General features: G+C 41.3%; 1 protein-coding gene across 2 annotated transcripts in view; it reads right to left on the bottom strand.

The window, feature by feature from the left end:
• Nucleotides 1-22,237, bottom strand: part of Cgnl1 (cingulin like 1) — a 151,523-nt gene that overhangs the window by 97,181 nt on the left and 32,105 nt on the right. For both annotated transcript variants that reach the window (XM_076850847.2, XM_076850848.2), the window contains exon 2: nt 649-2,253. In XM_076850847.2, the coding sequence (XP_076706962.2) occupies nt 649-2,238 (1,590 nt within the window). In that variant the 5' untranslated portion in view covers nt 2,239-2,253. The remainder of the gene's footprint in view (nt 1-648; nt 2,254-22,237) is intronic.

Below are 22,237 nucleotides of genomic sequence, written 5' to 3'. Positions count from 1 at the left end.
TACTTAACTCTTCCTCCCTCCAATTTTCTCACCTGTAAATTAGGGTAAATAATACCTACCTTCATAAGGCTGGTGCAGTCCTATAATATATTCAAATAGTGCTTGGCACTTACCAAGCTTATTATCATGTTCATCAATATCATTATATTTTGTGGTTACTTACCAAAACACTAAATGTACCACTTAGATTCCATCACTTTGCAATTAACCTAAATTAGGATTAACTTTATTTCTCTGACTAGAAATTAACCTAGTCACTCAACTTCATGAATTAAAAACATACCTAGGCAAACCTAAACACTGACTCTGTGGAAACTAATTTTGCATATTTCCAGATTTTTATACAAAGAAATTGATCCTCTCTATAGTGTTTGACAAGTTACTTTGCAGAAAGACCACAATGGGAATCTAATAGTGCTCAAAATATCCTAGAAAAAAAAAAAAAAAAAACTATGCAGTTGTCAGTAGGACATAATCTAATCCTAAGAAAATCAGATGTGCAATTACTGATTCAAGATTATAGATAGGAATATATATGTGTATTTTTCACACACACACACACACACACACACACACACACTCCTAGAGCCTCCTGTAGCCTGAGTTCATCATTTTAGAAGAAAAACACAGGACTCACACCAGTGTTACCTGAGTGTTTGAGCTGGAAGAAAACGTCTTCACAGAAATTTTCTTGGCACCAGAATCAGGTGAGGTTGGCACCACCCGGTTCTGTAACATCAAGGTAGCAGTGGCTGTTTTTATTTCTTCTTCCTTTTTACTCTGTGCTGGAAGGGAGGACACAGGAGTCACCATGCTTTCCGGACTTCCTTTGTTTTCAGCCGCTTTCCCATCTTTGCTCTGCTGAGGCCTGGGGAGGGCGCTCTGAGCACCCCGAGTGGCTCCCTGCAGTTTGGCGAAGGTGCGGCCCACACTCTGCTTCCCTCGGTGTTCTTGAGAGGGCGGCCTCTGCGGGCACACCTGGGAGGGACGGAGGAGGTGTTCGCTGGACTTGCCCAAGTTCCTACTAAATTCGGTTAGGTACTCCGAGTTCCCCTGAAGACCAAAAGGAAAGGCACTATCCACGCTGCGGGACCTTTTCCTGTCATCTGGGTTGATTCTGTTTCGTTTTCCAGATCTGCCTCTTCTCTGAAGCCCAGGTTTTTGATCAAACTTTTCAATTAACTGATCCACACCAGGAATTGATCCTGTATCAATATCCCGCCCAGTTCCTGGCAAGAAGGGGATGTACCTTCTATTTTCATGACGATTGACGTTGTCGGCATGGATGGCACATTCCTGATCATCAAGTAAAAATCTGTACAAGGAGGTGGCTGAAGTGGGAGTCGTGGATGACGAGGACGACCTCCGAGACCGACCTCCATCCAGGACTGGTCCCGCTGAATCTTGTCGCCGGAAGGGAAGAACATCTGGCCTGGTTTTCTTGGTTTCAGGGTGGGCCTGTGGGCTGTGGCCAACTAGGGACCTCTCATTAGGGGAAACAGCCTCCTCTCCCACCCTCTCCTTGGTGCAGCTCTGAACATTCACGCACACTGAGGTCTGCTTTTTGGGGTCTTCGATGACCACAGAGCTGCACAGACGAATGGCTGTCACACCGGATTCCAAGGGAGGGCTGGAAGGCTGGGAACTGCCAGGTTTGGGAAAGTAAGTCCAAGTCTTCTTATTATTGGTACCTTCTTCTGTTAAATTTTTTAGCCAATTACTTTCAGGAGGTTGGTGATTTGGTAAGTTCAGCTCATTCTTTTCAGGGTCATAGGGCTGCAGAAGCTCTGGATGCCTCTGAAAGTTCAGCACGTGGGACGGCTTCATGGGCCCATCTTTGTGTTCTAGAACTCCATTCTTGCCCTCATGGAAAGGGGGCTGTTTCAGGTTTCTTACTGGGCTGGGTTGGGCATATGGGTTTTCTGGGAGCTGCAATTCTTCTCCGCTGTTCTCCTTTAGCACAGACCCATTGCTAGAATGGGGGGGCAGGTGATTTATCAGTGGAGGTGGAAATGATGGCCCATTTTCAGGAAAGGATGTGCCAGCAAGACACCTCTCTGTGTTGTTCAGAACTATGTAGGGATGGCCGTCGATTCCCTGGACCCTAATACTGACCCCATAGGAGCCTGCCTTGGAGTGCTGGGAATTTCTTGACTTTTTGGTCTCATCACTTGCAAGCCTTAGGTGGACGCCATATTCCTGCTGCACATGTTGGTATTCACCAAAATACAGCTCCATGCTTCACTGTCCCAGCTACCGGGGCAAGATGGGGTAAAAAGAGGACATTAAGTGAGAATTACATCTGTTTAAATGAAGATTGGACTAATCATGAGGGAGAAACTTCAAAGTTCAAAGGAAAAAAAGACACTTCACAACCAAAGCCTGAGTGGCTGTCCTCCCCTGACCCTGACCTGTTCAAACAGGCCTTTCTGGATGCCCTTGAGCCCACGTGATCTGAGGCTTGTCAACACTGGGCCTGGCAGAGGGCGGTCACAGGTGTAATGACCTAATGCCTTTGGCATAACTTCACTATTCTGCTTCTGGCTTAGAGGCTATTCTGGTTGCTTTTTTCCCCCTCAGTTGGTTTCCTCACACTTTATGTTATTTATTTTTAACCAAGAAGGTGTTCCAGCATTTGCCAACAAGGTATTTTTCCATGAAAATGTATAAACGCTAAAGAGTTCTGATGCTCCGTAATTTTCTTTTTTTTTTTACATTGTTAATTTTCCTCTCACTTTTAAACATTTTTATGCACAATCCCACTTTAAAATCTTCAAAACTATTTGAATGCACTATTTAAAACACTTTTACCCAAAGCAGTCAGTTGTTTGTGAAACTATCAGTAAATGATTTGAAAGTTTTCTCAAGCTGTTCTTTTTCTTCCCAAAACAGTTCGAGAAGCATATCAATCTGAAAACCATTATTTTTTTAAAAAAAATGACAATTCAGGGCTTTGAATTTTGTGATGGATGCCAAAAATCATTGCCTTCACTTTCCAGAGTGTGACCACCCTTGTCAGATGCCTGCCAATAAACAGTTCACCAAGCAGGACGCACACCCCGCCCATGCACAGAGGTGTTCCCAGCAGAAACTCACTTCTCTGAAAAACCATAGCAGCAAAGAATAATAATGGGGATAATAGCTGTCTCATTTGTCACCTGTAGGGCCCTTTTGAGTTTTCTTTCTAATTTGGAGTCAATCTAATTTGGAGTCAATCTGATAGATGACTGTCTTCCTCTAGTCTATCCACATTTTGAAGTTTATTATACAGAGCTTTGTAAAGGATAAATCATTTCACTTCCCCTGTATTTCTCATTATCTAATATTATTTGTGCTTTCTTCTATTTGATTACACTGATTTGTATTTTTTTAAATTGTTCCTCTAAAGAATTACTTCTTATATTTATCAAACATTTCCATTAGTTTTCTAATTTATCGAGCTCTAGTTTGATTTTTATTGCAGTAGCCCTGCCCCCCTTATTTAAAAACCTCAGCAAATGCCAAAAACTGTGAAAAGTATTGAACCCTATATATAGGTATTGTTCCTATACATACACACCTATGATAAAGCTTAATTTATAAATTAGGCACATTAAGAGGTCAACAGAAATAGAATAATTATACTATAATAAGTTATGTGCATATGGTCTCTCAAAATATCTTTTACCTTTTCACTTAAAGAAAGCACTTTGTAGCTTCTCTTTGCCATATCCAAAGCACCAGCATCACTATTTTTTCACTTTGGGATCATTATCAAATAAAATAAGGGTTACACACACACAAACACTGGAATACCATAACAGACAGTGTGATAATCTAGATGGCTTCTAAGTGAGTACTGGATGGGTAGCATATACAGCATGGACATACTGCACAAAGGGATGACTCACACCTTAGGCAGGATGATATGAAAATTTGTCATGCTACTCGAAACCAGCATGTTAATTTAAAACTTGAGAGTTATTTCTGGATATTAATATTTTCAGAACAAAATTGATTGCAAGTAACTGAAACCATAGCTAAGGAGGAACTATAGTATTTCCTTCTGCTTTCTTCCATTTTATTTTGTTATTCTATTTCTAACTTCTTGACTTGAATACTTCATTTGTTTATTTTTGTTCTTTAATCACAATGTATAATTGTCACTTAGGAATTACTGGGGCTACTATTAACAAAGAGATCCCAAATAGCAGCCTAAGACGTCAAAAATTTTCCCCCAGATGTAGGAAGTCCAGGACTGGTATGGACTGCAAGATTTCATGGAAAATACTTCTTATCTTTCCACTTCTCTACCTCTGGCAAAGACAACAAGGTAGCTAATCCAGTATCACGTATGCCAAACACTTCAACAGGATTGTGCCGTCAAACTTCTTTTTAAGTTTTCCTGGAAGCCCACCTACCAATAATCTCTTAAACCTTTTTGGTGAGAACTTAATCAAATGGCCACCTGCAGTAGTGAGGTGGTATGAGAAACAGGGTCTTGTAGCTGGTCATTGACACTCTGAACATTAGTAAAACAAGAGAGGAATGGACATAGGGAAGGCAGGCAATAGTTTCTACCCTAGTAATGTTTCTATGGCTATGTTCTAGATAGTTTCCATTTGTGGTTTTAATTCTTTCTTTGACCCAAGAATTGTTTTTAAGAAGGTTTGTTTGTTGTTTTGTTTTGTTTTCATATCCAATATTTCATTGTGTTTGTTTCTTGATGGTATTAAGTTCTGCTTGAATTGTAGTCAAAAAATAAAGCCTCTTATTATTTCTTTCTTCTTATATTATTTCTTTCTTCTTAAAGTTGAGATTTCTTTTGTGGGCAAATATGTAGTAGATAATATTTGTTAAAGCTTCATGGATGCCAGGTGTAGCCTGTACTTTAAGGTATGGCATTCAAAAATATACCCACTAGTGCAAACTTAACACTAATTAATTCAGCAATAGCATACCCTTATTTTGTATGACTTGTTATAGGACTTTCTTGATATACTCAGTCTCCAATTATTAGCATGGTGCTGTTGGTTTTTGCTCAGTGATTATTTTTCAAATGTAATATTAGATATCTCTCAACATGCCAATGAAGACAACTCAAACAGTCACATTAATCTGTGATGTTTATCACTGTCTCAACAACTCTAAATATTTCATTATGCCTCCTTTCATTTTCAATTATACTAATATTTTTAAAATTTTTAATCAGAGTCAAATAAGATGTAATGAAAACCAATATTTTCTAGCTTCCCTTCCCCAATCCCAAACATATTTCCCAGAGGAAAGCAACTGGAAATTTTACTGTTTCTTCTAGTACTTACCCTCCTTGTTGCTAAATAATATTCCTAGCTGAGACTTCTCCACTTATCAGTTTTACATATGGTAGATGACACATCATAAAAATTTCTCATTCTACTAACCTCCCAACACCATCTGTTTTGTTCCACTTCTTAAGAGATACATCCTCAATGCTTTTTCCAAATTAAAGCAATTTTCAACGGCTCTTAATTGTTCTCTAATTGTTTCTCTTTCATTAATGCTGTTCTTATTTTCTGTATGAAATAGCTTTTCTTTCTCTGAAAATAACTTTTCTCAAGACACATGTTTTCCTCTGCTTTCTTCAACATCATTTTCTGAGAAGATTTTCTTTCCTGGTTTGTTTTAATTATATGTCTTTTATATTCTTAATATGACTTGTGGTTTGGGGCTGCCTGATCCTGAATGAGGGTCTAAAGCACATTGGAGGTGTGTGTGTGTGTGTGTGTGTGTGTGTGTGTGTGTGTAGGACTTATTAACTTGTGAGCCTCAATTAGTGTGTGTGGGGGGGGGGGGTAGACCTTCCCATGCAGGAATCATCAAATTTCAGTATCTGGGGACATGATTTCTGGAGTAATTCAACTTTCCCTGAAAAGAATTCTCCAATACATTACAGGGCTGTCCATGCCCGGCTGCTGGCAATGTGAGACAGGGCAGAAGACAACTGGAGGTCCCCGTGGGTATCAGTCTCATCAGTCACTTACACCCCCCTTCACTACTATTCCAGTGTCCATCCCTCTGATGCTGGGGCAGGGGAGGGGGCAGGGATGGACAGGTGCCCCATACCCAGGTTGTAGAGAAGATTCTGGATGTCTAACAACTCCAGTTCTCAAAGTTCTTAACTAATTCCCCAGACTGTGGCCCATCTCCCCAGCCTTCTCCAGGAGCTGATGCTCTCCATGTCTGAGACTCCCAGCAGCTCTACAGGTAAATCACCTCACTGCCACAGCACAGGCACATTAGGTTGAAGCATCTCTCACTCTGCCAAGTCAATTATCACACCTCCATTTGTTGCCAGGCTCTCCTCCACGGCCATCTTTACCTTCTGTGTTCTTTCCTATCACTTTAGTAGGATTTTGAAAAGAAGATCAACTTTTAAACTTACCTAGCCCCCACATGGCTAACTAATATGGCAAAACTCAAGCTGGGGATGCAGCTCAGTGGCAGAGCACGTGCCAAGTACGCATAACACCTGGGTTCAATCCCCAACACCAAAAAGAAAAAGAAAAAGGAATACATATACACACAGTAAAATATCTCAATTCCAAGGATATGTACAGACTGATGAAGCAAGACCAAAATAACCACTGTGTCTTGACCCCTTTCTGGTCGGGCAGCATTGGCATGTTTCATTTGGGGTGTTTAGAAGTCTAGAAGTATTCATATTTATTAAAGTTTATAATAACTTGGAGGGGGAGTAATGGACCTCAAACATGCTAAGTAAGCACTCTACCACTAAGCTCCACATTCAACTATAAAACTTTTTTTTAAAGAGTTTCTGCACAAATTTATCTATGGGGATGCTTTTCTCAGGTGGTATTTACTAAATAGGATTATTTTTCTCACCAATAATCTCTCCTTGTGATGATGCCAACTTTTCCATGAAAATATTTCTTCTAATATTTATTAATAAAGTCTTGTCCAGGGTTTTATAGTCCTTTTCAATAGCTGCTGCTGCTGCTACTACAGTCAACACTAATTACATTTCAATCTTTGAATAAGGCCACCTTGGTTTATTACAATCTTAGCTCCCTGTTGGTAAATTAATCCTCATATTTGATTTTCTTGAAACGTCCACAATTTACATTTCCTTGACAACAAACCTCAATCTAATATTTTCAGAGAACGATATTTCTCAGCTGGGCACTGGTGTCTTAAGCAAATGCGGATTTCCTTCCCAATCACAGTGTAAACAGTGAATTAATTAACGAATTTAAAGACAGCTGTTCTCCACTTCCAGGCATGGGGCCACATTGACGATCCTAACACACACCACAGACACATTCGCTCTGCCGGGGACTGAGACCAACCAAGGGCTTACATAATTTGGCAGTAAAAGCTGATCAATTGCCAGGATGCAACATTGTGGCACTTGGCAAATAAAAGTGGTGTTTTGGAGTGGAAATAATGCTTTATGCAAAGACTGCTAAATGACGATAATTGCTTTAGTTAGCGAGATCAATGAGTGTGTTTGTAGGAACAAAGAGCTTAGCTCTTGGAAGATCTACGGATGCCAGATGGAAACACTTCCTCTCCCTGAGCCACCACATGTGATCAGTGAGCATGGAGATTAGTCACGTAATGCCGGTGCATACATCCCTGCCTCTCCACTCTGGGTCCCAGTGGCACCTCCAAAGCCTGGATGCACATGCACCAGTCATGCCAGAAGTCCACAAGGCTCCTGAGGAAATGCAGTCAGGCAACCTGAAACCTTTACATCATGGCTTGCCCTTCCATCCTAAGAACAGCAGTGCCAAGCACCCAGCTCAGTACCTGGCACTGGAGAGGGACCAGTCTGCGTATGCTTGCTTTGAGTGAATCATTCCATTTTATCATGTAAGACATTTAGGACAACAACAAAAGCTGAGGTGGGAAGCTAATGAGCCTCAGTAAACTCTGGAGCTTACTTCCAGGAAATAAGTGAGCTACAAACCAAAAAGCAATTCCCCTGAGTGGGATCCTATGACTGTCTCATTCAGAGGAACACTGCTGCCAGTCTAACAATAATCTCAAGTTAAAACTTCTAAATGGTAGATCAAACAACCCCTTCTAAAGGACAGGTCTGTGGGACTGATGGGAAGCCATGATTTTGTGTGTGGGAATATCTGTATCAGAACTTCAACTAAAAATGAAAAGTAAGAGTGAAAGATCAGGGTGTGGAAAACCTAAGCAGAGCAAACCACAGACCAGTTTTGATGTATTCCCAGATGCGACAGGAAGAGCCAGCCTTACCTAAACTAGCTCCATGCTCTGTCTCTTTTGAGTGCAAATGTAGGAAATTAACCAAATTTTCACTATTTGCAAGGAAATGTCTTTGCATACAGTCAACTTTTTATAACTCCCTGGGAAAACCATATCGCAAGGAAACTTAAGGCTTGAGAATGACAACATATATATTTGGAAAAATATCAAAATTTTTAATACTGAGTTATACAGCTCCCCATTAAATCCACCTTGTACCAAAGGATGGTGCAAGATAGAATGAAGAGGGGTGGGAGGGAAAGGGAGGGGGCAGGGGGTTAGCAAGGATGGTGGAATGTGATGGACATCATTATCCAAAGTACGCATATGAAGACACGAATTGGTGTCAACATACTTTATATACAACCAGAGATATGAAAAATTGTGCTGTATATGTGTAATAAGAGTTGTAATGCATTCCACTGTCATTTATTTTTTTAAAAATCAATGATAAATAAATAAATAAGAATAAATTTTAAAATACTGTCTTTATGAAAAAAAAAAAAAAAAAGAATGAAAGACCTGTGAGAAGGTCCTTTTACTACATTGGAGACCCTTGGAGACCTTCAAACAGTAGTCTGAAGATCAGGATCACTGGGACTAACCCAGGTGATATAGGCGCCAAGCTGGCTCTCCTCTGAGGATCCCCCATCTCCCTCTATAAGTCTGTCTGTCTCCTTTCCAGATGGGTCTCCAGCCATCCCACTTCTCTTACCCAGAAGCATATATAGATCACCATTGTATGGTGTTCATGTTCCCAAATTTAAAATCCAGTGATTAACATCTTATGTTCCTCACAGTCTTTGAATAAAATATAAAATTCATATTAAAAAATAAAAAGCTTAAGATACGTTTCCTTCTTGACCCTTCAAATGATTTCTACAAGTTCTTCCAGCAATGCAGAGCTGAGAGCCGGAAGAGTGTAGTTCTGAAGACAGCAACAATTCTGCCCAGATCTGGGGCAGGGCAAAAAGCATTTCTAACATTGGACTCAGGTCAAATCCTGGCTGGATACACTCATCAACTTCCAAGTGTTTTCCTATCTCTAAAGATTAGGTTAGCAATGGTGACTTCAAATGGTAATGGAGAAAATTAAATCATATAGTATATGCTAAATGAAATAACAGGAGTTAGAAAACAAAACAATTCAATGTGGCCACAAGAAAGCTAACTTTGTTCATAAAATGTTTTTAAATACTTATGAGGCAGAGGCAAAAAGGTCACCACCATCCTGAAATAATTTATTAACTAATTAAGAAAGTAGAGGGCTAAGAATCTAAAGTACAATGCTGTGTCCACAGTAGAGATTTAATAAATATTTGCTGGGGCTAGCGGGTGTAGCTCAATGGTAGAGCATTTGCCTAGTGCATGAGGCCCTGAGTTCAATCCCCAGGACCACAAAAAAACAACAGCAAGTAAACATCTGTTGAGTGAACAACTGAGCATCTTCAAATTACCATGTGCATAGAAAAGTTCCTAACCAGCCAAGTTCAATGACGCATATCTGTAATCCCAGCTTCTGGGCAACTAGGTAAGACTCTACCTCAAAATAAAAAATAAAAAGAGGGCTGGGGATGTGGCTCAAGCGGTAGCGCACTGGCCTGGCACGCATGTGGCCCGGGTTCGATTCCCCCCACATACAAAAACAAAGATGTTGTGTCCAGTGAAAAACTGAAAAATAAATATTAAAATTCATTCTCTCTCTCTCTCTCTCTCTCTCTCTCTCTCTCTCTCTCTCTCTTTCTCTCTCTCTCTCTCTCTCTCTCTCCTCTCTCTCTCTCTCAAAAAAAAAATTAGAAATTAAAAATTAAAAAAATAAATAGCTAATGCCCTGGATTTAGTCTGTAGTACAAAAGAAAAAGAGAAAGAAAAGGTCCTAACCAGAGACAACAGATCTGTGCCATTTGTGCTATAGTTTCCTGTATGAATCCTAAACCCAAAGCAAAGCACAACAATAAGCCCAAAGACTTAAACAGCATTTTCTCCCTAAGCCCAAATCTGGCTTCAGACTCCTCAACAGTATACCTCTGCAGTCACTGCCAATTGATCAGTGGAGGCACAACCCAAAATAAAACCTGCTTGCCATTCCTGATATATTTACCTAAACCTACACTGAAGCCAAAATGTCCAAGAAATAAATTACTTCCAAAAACCAGATGGTGTCTTCTTGATTTCTGTCTTGCCCCAAGTTACACTATCGTCAAGGCTGAAACCCCACACCCAACGCTCATGTTCACGTTACCGCCATCAACACCATCTTCCTGGGCCACCAAGAGGAAGGGAGGACTTTTGCAGGTCCCAGCAAGAGAAGCTTCTAACCTCACACTGTGCTGTCAGACCCTGTTTTTATCCCTTTTCTTTCAACACAATCTGCCTCCAGTGAAACCTTTTACCTGTGAAGACCAGCTCCCCGCCCCCGCCCCCCAGGTTCAGATTCTCCAGTAGCTTCCTGTTCTCAGGGGCATCCAGCACAGTCAACTCCACCTAGCTCAGAATGGGCCACCAGTAGTGACTTCTCTGGTCTGTAGGTCTTGTCCCAACAACCATGTTTTAAGATTTTTCAACCAGTGAATCTGGCATGCTCGCCGTCCCTCGTGGTGCCAGGCAGGCTGTGACATGAGGTGCTGTCTCTATATCATCTTGTCTGATTGGATGTGACCTCAGGAAACCTGAGGGACTTTTTTTTTTTCTCTGCCTTAGAAATGTGTAAACTCTGGTGGGTCAGTAATGTTCTCCAAGGCTCACATCTGGGTTGGTCAGAACAGCCCTGGGAGTCAGACCCTGACCTTCTGCCTCCAAGACCCGAGCCCCTTCCTGAAGTCTTCCCAGGTTTTGCCACCCACAGTTATCTGGTATGACTATGCTGTCATGGTCCCTAGAGGGCTGCGGACCAAAACACATGTCCTGCTGTGCCAATAGGCAACCCCCTGTCTGGTCAGTCTCAGTGGAAGTGTCACTCCTCAGTCACACCTTGCTCCTTGCCATATATCCAGCACCCAGAAAAGTGTCCCACATGCAGTAGGCACTGAATAAATTAAGGGGTGAATGAATTAATAAGGTTCAAGGCACACAACTCTCTAAATTCCCTTTAAACACTTGAACAATGTAAAAAATAAAAACTCAAGTTTCCTTTAACAAATACCCATTCTTCAGGTATCTCCAGCCACAATACTTTAAACTGTTTAAAATATAAGAACCATGGGCTGCGGTTGTGGCTCAGTGGTAGAGCGCTCGCCTGGCATGTCCAAGGTCCTGGGTTTGATCCTCTGCACCACATATAAATAAATTAATTAAATTAAGGTCCATTGACAACTAAAAAAAGATCAAAAAGAAAAAGAACCAGATCCACAGCTCCATTGTCACTTTTCCTCCCACTTCCAGCTTCCAGGTCCTAAGTGTGCTGTGTTCCAAAAGCAGAAAATAGGCCCTGGGGTTACTGAGCATCTGTTAAGGAGGTAAAGAGGTACTGTGGAATTTCAGCATCAACTGTAACGTGCCCAGTTCCCAGAACATCCTCAAAGAAGATTTCTGTCAAGCAAATTCCAAAGCTATATAGTCTCCTCTGAAATACACTGCCTTCTGTAGAACATCTCTCAGTCACTCAAAACAAGAGAACCAACCAGGGAGACCTGTCCATCTGCAATCCTCATCAGGGAAAAAGGTGAGAGAATTTGCATCATGAGCAAACTTGGCCAGATGACCACCAAATTCAGAACCATCTGGGATGTGCCCCCATAGTGCAACCTTCCCACAGTCTTCAGTTCACAAATCAGAAATGCAGGAGTCAGTGTTTGCACAGATCTCAGAGAGACTATGCTATCAATGACATGCACCTGAATTTATCCTCAGAAACCTACTAAACAGTGCAGGAAGGTGGGTAGGAAAGATGATGGAATGAGATGAACATCATTACCCTAGGTACATGTATGATTGCGTGAATGGTGTGACTCCACTTCATGCACAACCAGAAATGAAAAATTCTGCTCCATTTGTGTACAATGAATTGAAGAGCTTTCTACTGTCATGTATAACTAACTGATCAGAACTAATTAAAAAAGAAAGGAAGATCATTTATCTCTTCAAAAAAAAAAATAGTGCAGAATGTGACTGTTTAAAAAAAAAAAATACCGTGTAGCCACCCAGTATATTAAAAACTAAATTAACATAAGCCTTCTAAAATAGAAACAGCAGATTCCTAGGTGTGTCAATGCAGTTGTTGTTCAAGATAGTTATTGTTCCCAGAATTGCTGACACCAGAGATCTTGCTCCCCAGTTCCTCCCTGGAATTCTCTTGACTGGATGGTAAGAACAGGGGGACTATCCAAACTCAGTCTGCAAAGCCACCCCAAATTCTGAAGATTGTTTGCTGTTACCCAAGTTGCTGGGGGGGCGGCCATTCACTGGGCTGTTCTGAGCATCTCTGTGGTCCCCAGCGCCCTTCCTCCTTCCTATGGCACCACTTGTCCCACCCCAGCCTCACATCCTGCTCTTCCTCTGCCCCATGCTCCCTGGTATCTCAGTCCTACATCATTGGGGCAAATGGGCACATATTCAGATGAATATGTGTGTAGGAGGAAGACCATGCTCTCCCCTTTCACAACAAGAATGTGTCTCCATCTTGGCCCCCAATTTCATCTTTGTTCTCTAGAAGCCAGGGAAAGATAGAAGGGCCTGTGCATAAATCACAACTGAGAGTCTTGACCAGCTACCCTTCCTAATCAAGGCCCTGGAGTTGGTAGGTAAAGGCCATCCATTTCACTACCTTTATTTCATATTTAAATATCTTTATTTTATACAGATGTTTCAACTAGAAAGTTTCACAAATCATAATGTTCTTTAATAATCAGAAATTCAATCAATAATCCAAAATTGAAGCTTCAATTATGCAAATTTAAAAAATACATATTTAATCTTTTTGGGTTTGTTAGTATATTCTTTTGTATTCCTATGAATGTGAATAATTTAGATCTCACTCTTGAAAGAATGCTTTTCTTGGGAATGAGGTGTGCTAGCAATCAAACCCAGGGCCTTGTGCATGCTACACACATGCTGTACCATCGAGCTACTGAGCTACATTATTGCTCCAAAAGCATGCTAAAATTTAATAGTCTACTCAGTCTATCATATTTATTTTGTTAAAAATAGCTCTTCACAAGCACTGTTAGAACTTAAGAACTTTTCCTGAATGTTCTTGTTCTCAACCACACCTTCAATATTGCTTAATCCTATTTTAGACTTTCACGAGCTTATATAATATACAGGTGCCTTTCAAGAAAACTTAAAAGACCTTTAGTATTCATTTAATGTTTCTCATAACATGTACAAATGCAAAACTACTATAGTTTTTGTTTCACTACAACCAAAGCAAAACTCTATACTAAATACAAGTACAATTTAAAAACTAATAATTCAAATTCACATTACTTTAATATGCAGAGCAATGATAATTTTGCTGAAACTACACCACCATATGTGGCAATGAACAGGAATTGTCTAGGACGAGTCCTCATGGTGTCATTGCATACCCATTACCTCATATAGGGGGATGCCATAATTTTCCATAGTTTTTTTAACCCTATGATTATGAAACTTTCATGTGTTCACTCTGCCATAATCCCACTGTTTCTTCCCATCGTGTGAAAGAATCCTTTAGGTGCCCAAGTCTACCTTGGTTCTTTCCAATAGCTCATGATAATTAGAATATTATAACCTGACATACAACACATTATAAACAAGGGCACTGGACTCAAGTGGTAGTGACCAGTGGTCATCAGCTCAGTCAGGATATGCTGAAACTGATGTTTCATTTGATGACTAACAAATTCCTACGAGCCTATGATAGTGCTGGGCACTCTTCTACAGCACTTACATGGAGAGACATAGTCCTTGCCCCTATAGAATTTGCATTCCAGTAGGGAGAGTGAAGAAGGAAGTCAGAGTGGTACATGATATGAAGAAAATGAAGCAGGGAAAGTGGTGGTAATGGTCCATCCCAGACAGAGATGTTGAAAAAGGCCTGTCCAAGAAGGGAGCAATTGACTTGTGAGAGGTGATGAGCCCTTCATAAGCTGAGCAAACACCAGGTAGAGAAAACAAGCCGAGAGTCCTGAGGGAAGAATGTGCTAGGCACTTCAGATGACCAGCAAGAAAACCGAGTTGGCCAGAGCATTGTGGGAGATGAGGAGGGGTAGGGGCAGAGTCAAATCATAGGGCATTATGGGTCTTTGTAAGACCTTGGTTCTATCTCAATTTGGTGGGGGAAGTCACCAATAAGAGCAGAGGTCCAGGCCCTTGCTGCTGCTCAGGGTGCTCCACTGACCCACATAAGGGAGCTTGTTAGAAATATTAGAAACTCATGGGCCCAGTCCCAGCCTCACTGAATCATTATCGGCATTTAACATGATCCAAATGAGTCTGCTCTAGCATCTCAACACTCAGAAGACAAGAAGAGAAGAAGCAGGCAAAGAGAACTGAGAAGGAGCAGCCAGTGGGCTGGAGGAAGCAGGCAGAGTGTGGTGTTTGGGGAAAGAAGGTATCCAATAAGCCAAATGCTGCAAGTAAGTACCCAAAGACTAGGGAGGTGGAGCCTGAAGGTGACCTGACAAGAACTTTGACACTGGAGTGAAAGGCATGGAGGCCCAACCACAGTAGGCTAACCAAAGAATGGAGTAAAGACAGTCTATCCGAGGAATTAAAACAGAAATAAAAGGCTAGCACAGAAAACATCCCAACCCCTGGATGAAATCTCTGCTGGGTCTGATTCCTCTCCCAGGAATGCAGTCTGCAGGACACAAATAAAAAGGTATAACGTGGTATTCATACTCAAAGAATGCTGAGCAAGATTGTTACTTAATTTTATGGAATGTGACTTTTTCTTCCCTCTGGAAGTTGCCTGGTGTCCTAAGTCACTGTCAAACCTCTCAGAGTATGGCGATTTCTGGTGAGAAGGTATGGTCTGTGTTTAATAAAGATCAACTGTGGAAGCCTCAGGAAGTCCCTCTACCAAGAGAATGAGGAAGCCCACATGTGCCTCAATAAGAGAATCCAGACCAAAAAAAAAAGGTCATTCCTTGTCCCCCTCCTCTACAGAGCCCCTCAAACTGTTAATGCCCACCTTTACCCCCACTCCATCCTACTCCAGGCAGAGGGTACCTTCCAACATACCCTTAACTTCCCTTAGATGAGGCACTTTCAAGCTCTCAGTTCCAAATTCTTAGACCCAAACCTCTATTCTGGGATCCATTACCATGCCCATCATCACTTCTCTTGTGCCAGCAACACAACCATAGCAACTCCAGTCTGTCCTCCTCCATCTGAAGCCCACACTGACACTGGTCCCTCAACTTCACCTCACTGGGCCTCTATAGGCAGCCTGGGAACAGTTCTGTAATTCTCAGTAATAATAATGTAATTAACTCTTAAATACGCTTACTGTGTACCAAGTGCTCATCTAAGTGCTTTTACATTGAACATTAACCTACCCTAAACTGTAACTTCCAAAACAATCCTCTGCACATTAACCCCACGTTGAACATTAACACGCACACTTCAGTTTGGGTGGTTAACTGATGACCACATAGAAAGCAGCACATTACAAAAAGTATTGAATGTCTTAGTGTTCTTCTGGGGGCTAACTTATAAAAGATTTCTGTATTAAAAAAAAAAAAACAAGCTTTCTGTATAGATCTCTGACAGGAGCCTTCAGAGTCATAGCAGTGGGAATCATGGTGTGAAGCCACAGATAAGAGTACCCAGTCCTGTGACGTCCTGAGGGAGACAGGAAGTAGACGTTCCTATCAAAACAGGTGTCAAGTTGTGAAACGAAACAGGCAATATTTTTTTTCTTTTTAAATCATTACAAAGAAAGGAGAAAAAACTAAAGAGGAAAAGGAAGAAACAAAAAAGGGAAACAAAGAAAGGAAGTCCCTGCCTAGCCGTTAAGGGGTTTTGTTGTTGTTTTATTAGTCTCCCATCTCTACAGTGAAAGGCCCGTTTCCCTGGAGCGGCAGGCTTCATTTGTTGCCTAACCAGTGAGAACAGCTCCTGGGACTTCTCTAAGTGTGAGGCGTGAGCAGGAGAGCTGCGATGAGGAGACCTGACATTCCCTGAAGCAGTCAAAACACTGAGCAATAAAGAGAGAAGCCTTAGAAACCCACAGCTGGTGCCCAGGAGAAAAGGGACCTCAGGGAAGCCTTGAACTGAGGCCTTTGCACAATCACTCACATTCATAATCACTCACAATCCTCCTCTCCGGCAAGAACCTATACGTTGTGCCCAGTCCATACAAAGCCACACCAAAGAGCCAGGACTCCACCCAGGTCCCAGGCCACCCACTGTGGGCCTCTCCTCTGCCCTTTTTGGTAGGTTTCCTGCTGTGAAAATCAGGCCTTCTGCTTAAATTAGGCTCAGTATACTTGGTGGCAGGGGTTGTTTTCCTTCAAATAGATGAGTCTAATCCTTCCACTGAGAAGCATCACCCTGATATTAATGCCTGTTTTAACAAAAAGAATCACAACAGAGAGCCTCAGACAATTCCAACCAAGAGGTAAATCTGGAGCCCTCACATCTAAATGCATTGCCAAGAATGTTACTAGAACCCATCTCCTATCCCAGTGCATTAGAGGAACCAGGGGTCTCTGTGTTTAAAGGTAAAATGTGGGATCTGGGGATTGAGCTCAGTGGCAGAATGCTTGCCTAGCACGCGCAAGGCCCTGTTCCAAAACAGCACGGTAAGTGCTCACATGCACACACAGGTAGAAAGGGAAGTGGGAGAGCCTGTTCTATATGTCATGATGTCTTAGCTCAAGCCGCCACAACAAAGTTTCACAGAGCGGGTGACTTAAACAGAAATTATTTTTTCACCATTCTGGCAGCTGGCAATCCACGAACTAGGTGCTGGCTAATTCTGTTCCTGATAAGGACTCACTTTCTGGCCTGCAGAGGCCACCTTCTCGCTATCTCATTACGCAGCCTTCATTAGTGCCTGGACATGGAGGAAAGGAAAGGTCCCTTTCTCCCTCATCATCTAATCTGACCCAATTTCCTCCCAACATCTCATCTCTAAACACCATCACTTTGGGAGGACTTCAGTCCCCAAAATGAAGTGCAGAGGAACATAAAATATTCAGTCTATAGCACATAGTTGGGAATCAAAACAAGCAAAGAGGAAAAAAATTACAGGAAGCCTGTTATCCAGAGGAATGAACTCACAAAATATTTGATAGAAAAAAAAAAAGAATTTTCACAAGCTCTTTCTGACTTATTTCTTTAAAGGCTGAATCTTCAACTTCATTTCTCTCTTTAAAGAGCCATGAGATCAAATACCCTACAAATATATGAAACAACCTCTTGGAAGCGGTGAGAAAGAAAGAAGTTGACCCAAGTAACTCAGGAAATGAGTGGAATCTGTAAAAACAAAGGAAAAGAACTGGACATGTTTCACTATAGTTGATTAAGTTGTTTCCATAGAGGGATGTGTTAACAATTCTGAAACCACTACTCATGTATACTAAAACTGAACAGTTAAGTAAATAGATGTCAGGCAGTAGGAACCCTGTCTCTCACTGTTAGAGTGGGAGGTAATAGAGATACAAGGTAAGAAGTCTGAAATGATCCATGTGGCACAGATTAGAGTTGGAGACATCAGTGTGAATTCATGTTTTGTCTGATACGCAGAAGGTTACTTATAGAAATATTTAAAAACAAGTATATATGAGGCCACAGACATGTATTTCCTTGCTGTTTCAACTGAGTGTCTATAAGCAGCAATACCTCGTAGCAATGAGCAACCTAGCACACAGACCGTGGTTTCTAATGCCAACAAATTCTCCACAGAAGGAGCTAGGACTCCTAGAAGAAATGACTGAGCCTAAGACAAGGGCAAAAAAAAAAAAAAAAAAAAAAATGAGAAGATGAACAGAGTATCCTATAGTGTCAAAAATTCAATAAGAGTTTTAAAAACAATACCCAAAATGATACAGTAATGTCAAAGGGAAAGAACAGCCATCTGAAAGAGCTCCCAACAGCCAAAGATAGAACAAAATAAAGTAGCACTGTTTATAACCCAAAGTATAAAATATCCACAAGTTCATACTTAAATGACTGAATAAAAATACGAATTGGGAAGGTATCTCCCATATAGAAGAATCCTGAGGAATTTACTTACTCTGCCCTCCCTAAGGGAGAGGGGATGTGCTCCTCAGTCTAAGAGCAGGCTGCACATGGTGACTTCCTTCCAGAAACTACAGTATGGGAAAATACAGATCAATGTGGAGAAACTTGACAAGTCCTGCCTCAACCAGGTCCATACTTTATCAAGATCAACGTGGATAGTGATGACTCATGTTGATAATATGTGCTGTGATGAGAAATGACAATCTAACACCTTATCACTTTACCTCCTTAAAACTCCTAGCACCAGTATAACCATGGGGAAAAAATAAGACAAATTGAATAGAGAAACATCCTGTAAAATGCCTAATCTCAAAATAGTCAAGGCCATCAAAAACAAGGAACATCTCAGAAACTCTCACAGACAAAAGGAGATGTAACAACTAAATGTAATGTGGGATTCTGGAACAGAAAAGGACATTAAAAAAAAAAAAAAAACAAGAAAATATGAATAGAGTATGAATTCTAACTAATAATTTTTGTCCATTGATTGTAACAATCTCAATGTTTGATGTTGATAATAGGGAAAACACACTGTGAGTTTTCTATATAAAGGGGACCTTTCTATACTCTCTTTACAATTTTCTTACAAATGCAAAACTAAGTTTAAAAAAATTTTTTTAAAGGATCATCATTTTAAAAGGCCACCAGGAAGTCAAAACCACAGCTGTGGTCAATGTGGTCACTCTGGGGCAGGCACTTATAATTTCTGACTCATCCTACACCCCCGGCCTGTTGGGCAATCAGAGCAAAGTTACTCATGTCCTTCAGCAGGTCACCTGGCCTACATCGTGGACAGGTCTGAAAACACTACTCCTGGATTACCTCCACCAAGAGGAACAGGGAGCCAGTGAACATGAAGCATCCCATCACAGGAACCCAAGGAGAGGCCCAGAAAGATCCACCCTGAGGGCACTGCACAGGGTGGAGTGTGAATATGACCTACACAGTGATAATTTATGAGCCGTGGACAATTTTCCATAAGCCAAAGGGTAGAACTGGAGAACAAAAACCTACAGCCTGTACCTTGTGGGCAGGAGAAGCAAGTAAAGAGCTGGGCAAAATAGAAGGCAGACCTTCCCCAGAGAATGCAACCTCTGAGCACAGTTTAAATGGGAACAGTCAACAAGCCCCATAAGCCAATGATGCTGCTACAAGACAGTCCTCCGCCCTTTCCTGCCCCATCTCAGTCAGAGAATATGCTTCTCCAATGCAGAAAGGATAACTGGATGAAAAACAGAAGAGCTGATTTGGTCACAGAGCAGAACAGGAGAAACTAAATAGGAATGGGGCGGGGGGAGAAGGAGAGAGGGAGTTAGAACAAAAAAAGGAGGAGCAAAAACTGAGGAGTGAGAGGGAGGCAGTTATGTGGAAGAGAGCAATGAAACCTGTTTGGTCACAAGAAGTCACAGGACAGCAAAGGTGAACTGGGGTGTTATTTTGACTGAATATAGGAGGTGACCATGTTAAAACATTCCTTAATAAGCACCACCTGGAAACCCACTTCCCTGACCTGCAAGCAGGACTTCCTCCCAACTAGGCCCCTTCACAGCTACGCGCCTCTCCTAAAAGCTTCTTCCTTAGTCACCTACGAATCTATTGGTGTCCCAGGACAACTTGAACTGTCACCTGCTCTATCCCAAGCTACCACCACCAACACCCAAGGGTTCGGGCCACCCTCACCCCTCTTTTTTTTTTATTGGTTGTTCAAAACATTACAATGATCTTGACATATCATATTTCATACATTTGATTCAAGTGGGGTATGAATTCTTATTTTTACCACGTGTACAGATGGCAGGATCACATTGGTTATACATGCACGTTTATACATACTGGCATACTAGTGTCTGTTGTATTCTGCTGCCTTTCCTATCCTCTACTATCCCCCCCTCCCCTCCCTTCCCCTCCCCTCCCATCTTCTCTCTCTACCCCATCTACTGTAATTCATTTCTCTCTTTTTGTTTTTTTTTTCCCCTTTCCCCTCACTTCCTCTTCTATGTAATTTTGTATGACATGAGGGTCTCCTTCCATCTTCCTTGCAATTCCCCTTCTCTCTCCCTTTCCCTCCCACCTCTCATCCCTGCTTAATGGTGATCTTCTTCTCATGCTCTTCCTCCCTGCTCTGTTTTGAGTCGCCCTCCTTATATCAAAGAAGACATTCGGCATTTCTTTTTAGGGATTGGCTAACTTCACTTAGCATAATCTGCTCTAATGCCATCCATTTCCCTGCAAATGCCATGATTTTGTTATTTTTTAGTGCTGAGTAATAATCCATTGTGTACAAATGCCACATTTTTTAATCCATTCATCTATTGACGGGCATCTAGGTTGGTTCCACATTCTAGCTATTATGAATTGTGCTGCTATGAACATTGATGTAGCTGTATCCCTATAGTATGCTATTTTTAGGTCTTTGGGGAGTAGTCCGAAAAGGGGAATAGCTGGGTCGAATGGTGGTTCCATTTCCAGCTTTCCAAGGAATCTCCATACTGCTTTCCAAATTGGCCGCACCAATTTGCAGTCCCACCAGCAATGTACAAGAGTACCCTTTTCCCCACATCCTCGCCAGCACTTGTTGTTTGACTTCATAATGGCTGCCATTCTTACTGGAGTGAGATGGTATCTTAGAGTGGTTTTAATTTGCATTTCTCTGATTGCTAGAGATGGCGAGCATTTTTTCGTGTATTTGTTGATTGATTGTGTAACCTTCTCTGAGAAGTGTCTGTTCAGATCCTTGGCCCATTTGTTGATTGGGTTATTTGTTTTCTTACTGTTTAATTTTTTGAATTCTTTGTATTTTCTGGATATTAGGGCTCTATCTGAAGTGTGAGGAGTAAAAATTTGTTCCCAGGATGTAGGCTCCCTATTTACCTCCCTTATTGTTTCTCTTGCTGAGAAAAAACTTTTTAGTTTGAGTATGTCCCATTTGTTGATTCTTGATTTTAACTCTTGTGCTATAGGTGTCCTATTAAGGAATTTGGAGCCCGACCCCACGAGATGGAGATTAGAGCCAACTTTTTCTTCTATCAGACGCAGAGTTTCTGGTTTGATCCCTAGCTCCTTGATCCATTTTGAGTTAACTTTTGTGCATGGCGAGAGAAAGGGATTCAGTTTCATTTTGTTGCATATGGATTTCCAGTTTTCCCAGCACCATTTGTTGAAGATGCTATCCTTTCTACATTGCATGCTTTTAGCACCTTTGTCTAATATAAGGTAGTTGTAATTTTGCCTCACCCCTCTTTAAATGTGAATCCAGTGCTGTCAAAGCCCCAAGCCATTTAGCTGAACCCAACATCCATCTCCTGACAACATGGACCCAACCCAGAGGCAAGTCAAATTCCCAGGCCACGCCTTCCAGCACCACTCCTAACTGCAGCTATATTTTCACATTTCTATGACTTCCTAAAAATTTTACTTAGTGTCAGTCTCCCCCCACCAGACTAGAAGACTCATGAAAATAGGGACTATACCAGGTTTTGCTGAGCATTTTGTTCCCAACACTCCACAGCATGTCTTTATAATGTCTTTACTTATGAATCAAATGTATGAATGATTCACTCCCTCCTCCCAGCTAAAAACCCCAAAAGGAAAAAAAAGGATATTTCAATTGTGTGTGACGAGTACAGAATTTGACCTGGAATCAGTTTGCCCATAAAAATGGCAGTATAAATAGTGGCTAGGCATCTGGTACTAGTAAACAAACTAGTATTTATTACTAATTAGCAATACCTAACTAATAGTGCAGTAATAATACTGCAAGTGCCAAATATTATGCCTAAACACTTCATGTCATTCAGCAACTACG

Source organism: Callospermophilus lateralis, chromosome 3 (assembly GCF_048772815.1).
Source record: "Callospermophilus lateralis isolate mCalLat2 chromosome 3, mCalLat2.hap1, whole genome shotgun sequence".
Classification (NCBI taxonomy): domain Eukaryota; kingdom Metazoa; phylum Chordata; class Mammalia; order Rodentia; family Sciuridae; genus Callospermophilus; species Callospermophilus lateralis.
Note: the sequence above shows the minus strand (reverse complement) of the source record. Positions and strands in the feature narration are given on the sequence as shown.